The sequence below is a fragment of the Micrasema longulum genome, unplaced genomic scaffold (assembly GCF_059751315.1).
Source record: "Micrasema longulum isolate JH-2025_06_02 unplaced genomic scaffold, ASM5975131v1 h1tg000541l, whole genome shotgun sequence".
Taxonomy (NCBI): domain Eukaryota; kingdom Metazoa; phylum Arthropoda; class Insecta; order Trichoptera; family Brachycentridae; genus Micrasema; species Micrasema longulum.
This window is the reverse complement of record NW_028277737.1, coordinates 948286-962099: the sequence shown is the minus strand read 5'-3', so window position 1 is coordinate 962099 and position 13814 is coordinate 948286. Positions and strand designations below refer to the sequence as shown.

Sequence of the window (13814 nt, the reverse complement as noted above, 5' to 3'; positions counted from 1 at the left end):
AAATTTCTTAATATTTTTCTTTTTTTACTATTTCTTTTTCTCATGTATCTCTTTAATAATGTATAAACTTATATGTATGTATATGTATGCGTGTATGTTTTCATATGTAAATTTTTTAAATATTTTTCTATGTACCATATACCTATGTTGGTACATTTCCTGATTTTTACTTATTATTGTATCTTTTAGCTTTTCTTATGTTATCTTTTATTTTTACCAAATTTACATACTTATGTTTCACTGCTGCACTTAAATGTAATTTCTAAAATATGTAAAAGCCCATTGGGCGTGTAAATCAATAAATAAATAAATAAATAAAAAATCCGGTCGATAATTTGATGAAAAAATAAGTGGTTAAAAACAAATTAATGTTTAGGCACAGAAATGTAAAGTAAATTGTTTTTTTGTCTTCCTAAAAAGGGTCTTCTATATTTTTTATTTTGCCATGGAAACTATGTTGATTACTTACGAATCCACACCACCCATGAAGAATAGACTGGCGAAGTCCTACTGATAGATTGAACTCCTCAGAACTATGGTGGACCTGGTGTTGTGCCCAAAGTAAATGTACTTCTGTAATAAAAAGAAATTAAAGAGTCATTAAAATTATCTTTATATTCACACTTGACGGAATAGTGATAGTTTAGAACCTCATCCTCGGGGGACCACTGGTTAAACCTGAGGATGTTAAAGAGCTAGCTTCTTACCTGACAGCCCGATAGTCTTTGCATCTGGGCTTGGAGGAGGAGATTTAGCAAAATGTAAACTCTCGCCTTCCACCCAGTATCCGGGCTCTTTATAGATCTGGATTTGGAGGGCGAGAACTATTTACTGGTACCCGTTAAAATAGATCTTCACTGGCCCACACCACTTACAATAAAAATAAGAATAAAAGTGATAGTATAGTCATATGAGGTTGCCATACTTATAAGGTCATACAAACAAACCATTACTTTTCACGTGGGAGGGGCCGACAGGCTAGAACGCCACTTTTTTCGCCATCTTCTCATGCAGGCACGGTGATTATTCCGAATTCCGACTATTAACATGTCCATTTTCAAACATTTGTTAAATTTGTTTGTGCCATGTCTTTCTTGGTCTTCCTTGTTTTCTGCATCCAGTGAAATTCACATCATAAATCCTTTTAGCCATTCTTTCGGTATCAACTCAGCACTCTTTCATATTTTTTTGGAGAGAATGCTGGTCTCAGCTTTACATAGTGCACGGATCTCAACATTTTTGCACCTATCATGCACAGTTTTAACACGCATTCACCTGAGAGATTGGATTTCGACAGAATTCAGAGAACTTTCATCCCTTTTTTCCAATTAAACTTACATGGTGACCATGTTTCAGTATATATTTTTGCGCAGGCATCCTTATCTGCCGAGTACAAAGATCTAATACGTCAGTTGACACGTGTTCAGTATTGCGTATTTTTACGCCCTGACTTGAGAACAGTCGTGTCCGAATCACTTAGATTAAATTAGTGATTTTAAATATCATTCATAAATTATCATCAAACGTTTTTTTTATGCACGCACGCCTATTTTTCGTTTTCCAAATTAAACTGTTTTTTGAGATTCCGTTACAGTAGCCGTTTTTTTTGTTTATGAAACTGTGTAACACGTTTTGGGAGAATAACTGTTTTAAAATAACTATTTTATTTTTCCACTTCTAGTAGCTAGTCGAAATTATCTGGATTCAGATTAAAAATTTTATTTTTATCGGGTAGAGACAAAATCAAATTTAAAACCGTAATAATCCTAATGGTTAATAATTTAATCAATACTTTAGATAGTCGATGCGGGTCAATCTTTTAAATTATTTATTGAACTTATAGGAATAGTTTTCTTAAATATTTTTGTAAATTTAATCACTATACTTCGATTGCTAGCCCCGATTTCGGAGATCTATGCGGTTCAGTGAATGTTTAATAATATTGAGTGGTTCGAACAAAATGAAATAACTGAAACTCTGCCATGAACGAAATCTAGACACCAATTGTAATAATTTGTATTTTACTTTACTCGAAATTGGTTTTGCTTTGATCGGAATTAAATAATGAAATTTACTCCTAAACAATGATCTTAAACGACGTTTTCATTGAAGAAGCAATGTTTTTCAATTGGTAATAAATGCGAACCTTGACTCTATTTGATTTGCTCCAAAAGAGACGGATTTCCGTGAGTTGTTTGTAAGGCAATTTTAGGCAAGTAAAAGTGTTCTACTTATTAGATCCTTCTTATCACTTTTATCTAATGTTGTTGTTTACTCTCTATCTTTTAATTTTTGACTAATCCAATTAATTTTTTAACTGAACACAATAAACATCTGAATACTACAAATCAAAAAGGTATGAAAAAGTTTCAAAAAATTACAAAATAAACATAATACAAGGCATGCAAATGATTTAAAATGATAAACACATGAAACAATATATAAAAAAAAATAATTTAAAAGTTTAAAAATTAGATGTATGTATATGAGAGTGCAAATGTTAAAAGTTTAGAAGAATAAAAAAGAGTTTTAAATTAACAAAATATATGTACCCAATAAAGGTTAGGAAGTATCAAAAGCTTTACATATACATAATACAATTGATAAAACGTATACACACATGGCGATAATCTCTAACACAAATTGTCAAAAGTCTATCTTCCATAGATTTTTGGTGTTTCAGTGTCACATTGTCTCACAAAAATACGACATTTTAGAAAAAAGAAAAAGATGTAGCAAAATATTTAAATTATTCTTTTTAACTAATCATTAATTAACTTAAAGCTACTTATAAACAACGCATTAAATTGGGATTTATATATGTTATATTGATCGATTACATATCTCAAGCCGTGTCGATTGTCTTTGCGACCGGCCGCCATGACATCTTTGGTTATTTAATTTATTGCGTAGTTTTATTATATTAAAAAGTAACACGCCTCAAAATAATATGCCGCGCGTAGCATATATAATATTGTGTACCAATAGGTGCCTAATTACAAAGATATTACTTTTTATGATTCACCGAATTATTTTATTTTTATATTATTTACGATTTTTATATGAACTAGTCACATGAATCCTAAAATTACATTACGTATAAAGGTTTAAAATGTATAAACCTGTATGAAGGAAGACTGAAAAGAGTTTCAATGAATTTTAAAAGAAATGTTATGTTTACTCTACGATGATGTAAATAAATATGTTATTAAAGTAATTGTAAATGCTAGTTTTTTTTTAAAGGAATAACCCGCCAAGCTTCTATTTCAGAGGCTTTTCAGCAGGTAGGAAAGAGAGAAAATGGAAGGAAGCTATGAAAAATACACCACAACACCCAGACCAATTGAGAAAAAAATATTTTTTTGATATCTTTCTTGCAACTGGCGGGAATCGATCCCGCGACGCCAGTTTCACAGTTAGTCGTCTAAGCAACTGCGGCACGGCGCCTGTTTTGTACGTAATGTAATAGAAGCTAACTTAGAAATATTTTTTTAAATAATTTTTAATTAACAATTTGAGCACCGGCCGAATACACATTTTTTATTATACACCGAACACACAGAATTTATCCTGTGCCCGGCCCATTTTTGTGAAATTTCATGCTTTGTGAAGGGTTTCTTAAAAGTGTCATAATTATGAAAATACTAGAAAATAAATAAATTGAAACTTCTCAGATTTATTTGAAATAATCAAATCAGTAATTTTTGTATGATAGTTGTGCCAACATTGGCATATAAAAATAAATAGCCATAAGTTTGCATATATACAGGGCCTCACTCCTTTTTTTGTGTTTTGTATCTCGGAGCCGTGTAAACACGTGATTATAATAACCATGCGGTGTGTCCCGGTCCTGTGTTGTCACGTGGTTAACCTGCAGCGAAAAAGTACTAATAAAAGTCAATAGATGTCAATAAAATGCACTTTTTTAGACAGCTGGTAAACCACGAGAAAACACGGGACCGGGACACATCGCATGGTTATATAATCACGTGTTTACACGGCTCCGGGATACAAAGTGTTAAGTTCCCATAAATTATTTATCTTAAAATTTCTTCATTGAATATCTGCTGTTTTTAATAGTTTTAGAAATGTACTTTCTGAAACATAATGAGTTTATTTTCTTACGTGCAAAGTGAGTAAGTTAACTATGCTCATAATAATTGGTGCCATATTTAACCATTTTACTTTTCATTATTTTTGTCTTCTATTACCAGAATAAGTACAGTTTCCATGTAGATGTAAGTAACTTGCTCTGCGGGACGTTTTCTTTCATCTCGGCTAGGCTATTATTATGATTGGTACATTAATGTAGCATCCAATTTCATTCATTCTCATCAGACTACCACCTCCTACATTTTCCTGCGAGTTTAATCACATACAGACATAAATATTCAAGTAGGTAAGCAGTCAAGAACTTAACTTAATAATATAACGTAAACTTGTGCATTACTCGACGTAGTACAGAAAAGTCGACTCATTTCAGAGTCAGCTCAAAATTATTTCAACAATGTTTGAGTATGTCCAAATGCTTGCAGACTGCCTGGATTTCCTTCCTAACAGAGAGGGAAAACATGATTGAGAAGGGAATATGGAAGTCTAGGCATTTACAGGGCTTATAACCTGTCACTGGCTGGTTCAAGTGGCCACTTTACACACTGTGTAACATTCACCATTCTGCCTATGTTCGAACATCCACATTTCCTCAACTCCTCCATTGTCATTTTGTAAAAATGACACAAAAATATGTAAAAATATTTTTGTGTCATTTTTAGATTTCTTAAATTATCGTCATTTTTACTATCGGAGATATTTGTGCATTTTGTTTTATTTCTATGATATTTATGTACATGAAGAACAACATTTTGTTGTGAACGTATTTGTAAATATCAATGTTTATAAATTTAGTAAATAAATAATAAAAGATGCTGTATTATTTGTTTCACAGACGGCATATATTTGCTTTACCTGAAAATAAATAACCATCAATAATATATGTGATTTATACAGATATTTCTTGATAAAACCTTAGTGCAATTAAAAAAAATTTTCATTGATCGAGCGTTTTCTAAATTGAAAAATTAATGTTTTAAAAAGAAAACATACACTTAAACTTGTTAGATCGTTACTTTGCAGTAAAATCATCAACTAATACTTGTAAATTATAAGTACTTTGGTTAAGTTCTGGTAGGAGTATGTTTCAAATTGTATGTTTTCAAGAATGTATCTTTGTTGAATTATCTTATAAAAGATAATAAAATAAATAAATACAATAATAATAAAAACATTTCGGAATCAAGATGTTACCACTTGTTCTAGGTCGCGTACTAACATGTTGTGACTTAAAAACACTACTATTTATTTTGTCTTTATGTATTGGAAGCAAACAATTCTTTTTAAATAACAATTTTGTATCTAAAACTTTAAACGTTTTAAATAATTGAACAGTGTGAAAAGTAGACAGTTTTTTAAAAATAACTTTTATAATTTAAAAAAACCGTAATTTATATGTCATCCTTAAAAGATTAATAATTAAAAATAAAATAAACAAACTATTGTAAGACGTCACTTCCCATTATGTACACAAGAATTATTTTCTCTTTTACGTTATGGGAAACGTTTATTTAAATATATGTATTTAGTTAATACAAAACTTGTATTTAGTAGTAATATTGTTAACTCATATTTGTTATAAAAGTTGTAAAATAATTCAATAAAATAAAATAAGAGACGCTTGACTAAACTTCTTTTTTTTCTGAAAAAAGTTATGTCTATTTTTTATAACATCCATGCTAAATCGTACAAAAAGGTAATTAAATTAATACAACATTGTAAATTTGTTTATATACTTTATAAAGTTTATGAAAATAAAGTCTTGAATTAAAAATTAGTAGCAAGACAAATGGACGCATTGATTTTTATTTTATTTCGTGAATAAAAATGCTTTGATAGCCTGTTTCTTAAGTCCTTTAATCAAAAATTAAAATCGAATACATATTAGTAAAATATCCTAAGATTAATAAGGCGCTACTGCTGTGGAGCCGCCTCTACAGACGAAAATCGTTTTAGTATTATCAATCACGAAGACAGCTATAGTTTACAGCAAAACAATGGGCCGTAGGCACTCAAGTGCAGCGACGAACCGTCCGTTACACGTATGTTGTTAAACCAAACATTTGCAACGCTTCTGTTCTATGCAAAAGAGCGAAATGCCGTCTACACAGCTGTGACTTTATACGTATAACTCTAGTAAATACCACTCGCCTAAACACCTTGGAAGAAAAAAAATCAAATATTTATGAATGAACACTTGAGCCAAACTACCAGCATACTCGCTCGATAAAGAAAAAAAAACATACAAAGTGGTCAAGAATAGGTAATTTTTCTTGCATAAAAATATAAACTCTCCTATTAGTACAAATATACAACTAACTCTGAAGAAAAACTCCAGTTCATAAAGGAGACCATAAATAACTGATAATTAATTACTTTTTTTTTCCTTTATTTACTATTGATTTTCACTTCATCCTAAAATATATTTTACTGTTCTTTTGTATTTGTTGCCAACTATATTACTTAATATTTTGTCTTCTGTATTGGGAAATTGTGGGCTATATGCCTGTTTTCCCAATCATGCAAGGGAAAAAAACTTTTTTGAAAAAACACCATACAATCTATTTACAAAATACTTTAAATCAAATAAAAATCATTTCTAATAGTTCCAAATACAGCAAATCGCAGGCTAAAATACTTAATCTGATCAATTAAAATTTCCTTTACCATGAATCAATAATGCCATCAATACTATAGTAAACCTTGAATTCTATAAATAAATTATTGAGTGTTCAGGGGTATATTATTATGTTTATCCTAAAACTTCTATTTCAGCGAATTGAAGATCACAATACATTGACAGAAATTAAATTCATGATCAATTTTATCGACCAAAATTACTACTGAAGCTAACGGTAGATTTCTTTTGACCAAAAATAACTACGCGATCAAAATAGACGACTGCAATCGACATTATTAGACGCCTGATGGAGGGTAGGTAGAAAAGCTTCTATTATAATATATAAAGACGTTTGTTCATATAAAGCCTGTACTTTATGGGAAACGAGCTTAGAATGGTTCAGATTGGGGTAATTTGGGGTGATTTACATCGCCTTATCTCTCACTGTCCACAGCGCCTTCGTTTCTTGGATATTGGAAATCGTTACTTTACGATTTGCATCTACAGAATCTACATTTTTTCATACGCATTCATTCATTGTCTTCACAAGATTTGAACTTAATTGCGTTTAATAATTGTTTTAAAATAGTATTAATAAAATAATCACACTTAAATGAAGCATTACGTGCATTTTTTAACGCTTCCAAAAAACATTCTAAAACGAAAACGAAAAAACATTCTTAAAATACAGTTACCAAGAACTGACTGATAAACATGAATGTTTTTTCCTTTTACCTTTTTAAGAAGAACAAATCAACTCACAAGATTTTTAAATAAAATACTCAAACATTATTTTTTTAACTTTATGTTTATTTATTTTTTATTTATTTACATAATGCATCGATAGACAATTTCCATTTCAACCCTTACAAACCGTACGATATTATTCGATTTTGATTGGTTCCTCATCATTATTCTCTTTTCCAGACACAGTGGTGCATATGGCACTGCATTGTCTCACTAAACGCAGCGCAATTCGATTGCTTTTACGTGAAGACAAGGCGATCAGTCTTTTGCTTTAAGTCCCAGTACAAAGACGGTGATTTTGCAGTCACCTTTAAAGTAAATATTTCACGTTGACCTTGCCAGGAATATAATCTGAGACCTATAAGTATAGTTAACGAACGCGCAACAACAACTACAATACTAGACGGATTTATCTTAACTTTACACACTCGTCCAGGGCTCTGGTTCTATTTCACAACTGTATTCTTCATCCACTTAGCTACAGACAAAAATATAAGTAATGATGTTCGTAATTAGGACTAGTTACAAAATGGCATTAAATATTCAACCGATTTCTTATCTAATTGTATGGATTCTAAAAAGCTGCATATTAAGCCGCAAAACACTTGCTTATGCAACACCAAATTGCTTTTAAGCATTTTGAATCCAATTACAGTAGCAGGCTTCTGCTGATAATTTATTGATAGCACCTGGATAGCACCAACATATAGCAGTATTGTATGAAACCCAAACCAGGTACTTTCAATAACGATGTTTTTTTAAGTACGTCTTAGTTGAAATCATTTTTTTTCAATCTTAGTCATTTTATGACTATTTCGACGTTTTTTAACCTGAAACATTACTTAATATATTTAGAATCTTTAACTCCCTGCATTTTATAGTTTTTTTTTAAATACAGTTTTGTACTTATTCTTTCCTTAGTTCCTCTTTCTCTCTCCTTCCAAACTCATTATCTGATTCCACATTCCTCATTTTTTAATACGTATAACAGAATGTACATTTTTGAAAGTTAATATGTGCAAGCATTATTCCCCCATTAAAAAACAGCTATAATTTGAATTAATTAGGTTTTTTTTCACGTTTGCATCTTTTGATACATCTTTTGCTTTTTTAGTAAATTTTTTTACTAAATATTTATATATAACCACTTACCGACTTTTCTATGTCTACCGGTTTCGAGGCGTACCCATCTCTTAGTATAGTCACCCTACAAAACCTATTAGGCTCCCTCCATCCGCTCTACTTTTTTTATTAATTCTCAAACAAAATAATATTTTCATAATTTTCATAGTTTGTCCTAATCAGTGCATGTGCTTACTAAAATGTATGTCGTGTTGGTTTTATATTTTTGTGCAACAACTATTGTGAAGGTGTATAAGTGGGTTTTGCATGTTGTTTTGCATGTTGTTTTAATTGGTGCCCTGACGAAGAGACGGATACGTCTCGAAACCGGTAGACATAGAAAAGTCGGTAAGTGGTTATATACAAATATTTAATAACATTTCGTAAAATGTTTGACCACAAAGTTAATGCTTTAAATATTAATAATATAACATTTTTAACCGACTCTATTTTTGATCAGTCTCCATTTTGGTTAGCTGGAAGATATTACTTTAAGCAATAATTCCTCCAAAGTTATTATTCTTTATACTTAAGGATTATAAAAAAAAGTATGCAATACAGTTTTTTATATTCAAAGCATTAAATTAGTGGTCAAACATTTTAATTAATGTTAGTAAATATTAGTATTTAACCACTAACCGACTTTTTATATCTACCGGTTTCAAACCGCACGCGCCTCTACGTCAGGACATTCACTACACTAACATGCAAATACTAAAATACACTATTACCTTACCGTTACCGTAGTTTACATAGTTTTTACGAAAAAATACATAAATAATATGCAGAGTTAAAGGAAATGCAAACACCACCATGTCAGAACATGCACCAAAATTAGGTAAATAATATTTGGCGATATGTGGCAGGATTTGTGGGAGGGGAGAAAAATAATACTCCCCTAATAAATCTGCCGGCGGACAACTTGTATATACTGATATGATGAGCTAGGTAGAAGTAAAATGGATTGTCTCATTCGCTTATACCAATATTGAATCAACTGCTCCACAAGTGTAAGCTTATGTTAGGTTTTTGTTATTTTCATTGTGTGTTTTGTAATATAAATAATATAGACGTACATAAATACCTTGTTTTTAAAACTGTCTGAATATTTGTTAATTATCTTTGTTTTTTAAGTAAGTCTTCTTTGTTTATTCTCAAATAAAATTTCAAAAAATTTATATATTTAAGTGTCTTCGACACGGGAAACCCCAGTGAGGTGGCATTATTTTTATTATTAATTATAGTTTGTAAGCAAAAAATATGAATAAATAAATAAAATAAAAATACGAGTATTTTGCATGTCGCCGAATTTTTCGGCATTTTGTGTGAACACCCTACAGTGAAAAAAAATCCGCGTACACAAATGTTAAATTCATCTACCGGCACTAAAATAAGGCTTGTAAACTAAAACTTGGATTTTTCAGACTATCAAAGATTCAGTTCAAAATGTAAAAAAGAACATAAAATTCCATGTTTTATCATCTTTCGGCAAAATACTTTTTTTAGTACAGGCCTTATTGTCCACAATTAATATTGAAACGTTTTCAGGCGGTTCATTTTTTGCATGTTTGTCTGCAGTTTATTAGATTTTGTTTGTTTATGCCGCGGCTCATTACATGCTCCGGAATTCAACGCTTGTAAGATCAGGAAAGTAATATAAAACTACCTATGTTTATATAACTATGTTTTCCGTCTCTGTTGAAACATCTGTCAGTATAAAATATTTCTAAAAGATTTCGGAACTGTGCCTGAATTTTTCACCTACGTATAAATAATCGAGACAATGAGTCTGAAGGAATTTCATTTTCAATGGAAAAAATATTCGTACCGTTCACCCAATATTGGAAATCTAATTAAATGAGGTATCCCATTTATTTATAGTTTATCACTACGCCCAATTATTTGGTCAAGAAACGTGATTTCCACGTTATCCAATGGATAAACACAAAAAATCTTAGGAAATTATTTCCAACATATTTTGATAATATTAATTGTTTTTGATCGAAGAACAAAATAAGGTTAAACAAACAACTAACAACGGAAACAATTTTAGATGAGAAAATAAGGGTCTAAGTCTAGGTATTTACAGGGCTTACGACCTGCCATTTCCTGGTTTAAGTGGCCACTTTATACACTATGTTACATTCATTATTTTGCATACGCTGGTACTTTAAGAATAATTTATTTGTCACTTTCAGAATCAATTATAAGATACGCTTTAACCTCATGGGCTTTTTCCAGTAATACAAACATAAACCTTGTACAGAACTTACAAAATTCAATGATCAATGTAGTGGTCAAGACGCTTGACTCACACACTGAAGGTTCCGGGTTCGATTCCCGGTGAGAACACAAAAAAATTAATGTGATTCATCTCAAGCCTGTGTGTTCTGTGATGTAATTCACAACTGTAATTGGGCCTCCTGGTCTGTTGTTATGCAAAAAAAAAAAAAAAAACATAAATGAAAATAAAAAAAATAATAAAATTGTACTGTCAGCGACACGATATTTCAATGTCTTTATTGTATAAATCTATAAACATTTTATCCGTTAGAGCTCTATTATGGTCCAAAAGGTTTCTCAGCATGCGTCTCTATCTGAATACAGAAATAAATTGGAGCATGTATATAATACTCTGTTTACTAGTGTAGATGGACTAGCTCTCCCTAAATTCAATAATAAATACAGGAAAAGAACACTAGAGTACAATTTACAAAAATTTATAATCTGCTCCCATTAAATATTAAAAATCAAAAAAACTTATCTGGCTCAAGAGAAAGACGTCTGCTGAGAATCTGGCTTTTAGAAGGTGGTTTTTTATAAAGATTTTGTTTGAACATCCACATTTCTTCAACTTTTCCATCTGTTGACTTTTGGATGTTCAAACATGGGCAGAATGGTGAATGTTACACAGTGTGTAAAGTGGCCACTTAAACCAGCCAATGACAGGTCATAAGGCCTGTAAATGCCTAGACTTTCATATTCCCTTCTCATAAAATGTTTTTCCTCTCTGTTGAAATATATATATATATTTTTTTTTTATTCATTTATTAGTTTATACATACAATGTTACAAAATGGCACAAAAAACACTCTGGCAAATTCTGCTAGTACTAGGAGTAGGCTTAGAATATGAAGGGTCGGCAAGCCAGAAATATTAATACGCCTAATGTTGCAATCGGTTCCTATATGGGAAAATGCCTGTTCTAAGAAACCGATTTGTTGCGGCAAATATGGTTTACGAATATTATTCCTATAAATAAAAAAACAATATTGAAGAAATAAAAAAAAAACAGTTATAGCCCAAAAGAGAAGAAAAGAAAAAAAAAAAGTTTACATTAAATGTAAAAATACAATTAAATACACAAATATAAAGCATACATACTTCGTACATACATATACACATACATACATATATACACACATATACATACATATACACATATATACACACATTCATACACGATATATATGCACATGCGAAAATACAATAAATTTATATATGATTCAATGGGATAGCATAATATTTAGATTACTATATTCAATAAATTCTCCGATTCCTTACTTCCAATGTCTGTCAACCAAATTTTTAAATTTCTTTTCAAAACTGATGGTTTATCAGATTTCCAAAAAGACGGTATCAGGTTGTATAGTTTAGGTCCGTTATATAGAAATGATTTTTGGAATACCGCTGTACGTGCTATTGGAATCACCAAATCGTTTCTTACTGTACTCCTGGTTGAGTGCGCATGACTCACAATCACCTGAGTGCTCCTATTTTTGTGGATGTCAAGTATTACTTTCCTTATGTAGATTTGCCTTAAGCCAAGGACGTCTAAGGATTTGAAAAGGCCTTCACTCGGATGATTGTATGGTTTTCGCAATATTATCCTCAATATTCATTTATGTACCTTAACCAAGGGATCAAGAATAATCTTCGCAGCTCCTCCCCAACAAATACATCCGTTGGCCAAAACAGAGTTGCACAAACCATAGTATATACTTTTAATATCTACAATGGACAATATGTTACTATTTAAAAATGAACAACTCCTAGGGAGGAAATCCAGTCAGTCTGCAAGCATTTGGACCTTATCAAACATTGTTGCTTAGTATGTTTTTAAGTACGTCGATAGTTATATGTGATTAAGCTATCGAGGTGGAGTTTATCAGTCAACCCTCGTATTAGAAGTGTAGAACCACCTTTAAACTAATATTCATTTCTATTCTTCCAGGAATCAAACTCGGCATCGTGGCACTAATGTAAGGGTTTTTCTCCACTTGGTTGCCTTTTATGATGTTAACAGAGATATTTATTTTATATTAAATTTACCGTGGCTTGCTCTGTGTACCCAGTAGTAGCAGAAATCGACACCCAGGGCTGCGCAATACCACGTCAGGGCTGAATTCCACTGCAACTCCACTATGCGGAAGTTCTCGTAGATATAAACGTATGCTACGGATTCGCCACCCCTGAAGAGCAACCTGAAAACAAAGACCAGCTTTAAAAATTGACAAAACGTATCTCAACGTTAGATCCCACTAGGGCCCAAAACTGCAAAATACTGAGTTTTGAGAATAGGTGTCTAAGAAGTAGCCTGGGTGTACGTACGGTGGTTTGACTTTGTGGGGAATGAAGTAATAAGAAAACGGACGCAGCAAACTCTCCGGTGACAACTGTCATCAAGCGGAGGCGATACGGTTGACTGGGCCATATACTGCGTATGCCTCCTGAAAGCCTCAACCACGCTTGCCTACTTTACAAGGCATCGAGTTCTCGACGTCTTGGACGTTCACTACCGACTATTCATTGACATTATAATTATAAAAATACTCCATAGTTTTATCCCACTTTTATTTATCATTATTTTATACATTTTTTTTTTACCAGTGACCGGGTTTCATCGTGACCGACATCTTCCGACTGGAATAAAAGTAGAATAAAACTATAAAGTATTTTTATTATTATAATTAAAATGCAGTTCCACCAAGAAATGTCAGTAGAAAACCTCAATATTCTTTGACAATTTACGTCAGAACTTGGGGACAAGAACGAGAGATGCATGGAAGCTCTCTATGGATACTATATGCTTCAACTAGGGAGTGGACATGAAATAATAATGATAAAGTCTTTAATTTTTATTTTGACTGTCCAAATGTTAAAATACAAAGCTGGATTCTTCCTTCTAGGACGGTGAATGTTGTACAGTGACAAT

At 31.5% G+C, this 13814-nt stretch overlaps 1 protein-coding gene across 12 annotated transcripts in view; it reads right to left on the bottom strand.

Moving 5' to 3' along the window:
- The window catches only part of LOC148280784 (alkylglycerol monooxygenase-like), a 90766-nt gene that overhangs the window by 36022 nt on the left and 40930 nt on the right, over positions 1–13814 (bottom strand). For all 12 annotated transcript variants that reach the window (XM_088227830.1, XM_088227818.1, XM_088227822.1 and 9 more), the window contains 2 exons: positions 12932–13083; positions 470–573 (listed from right to left, as the gene is read on the bottom strand). In XM_088227830.1, coding sequence (XP_088083956.1) covers positions 470–573; positions 12932–13083 — 256 coding nt within the window. The remainder of the gene's footprint in view (positions 1–469; positions 574–12931; positions 13084–13814) is intronic.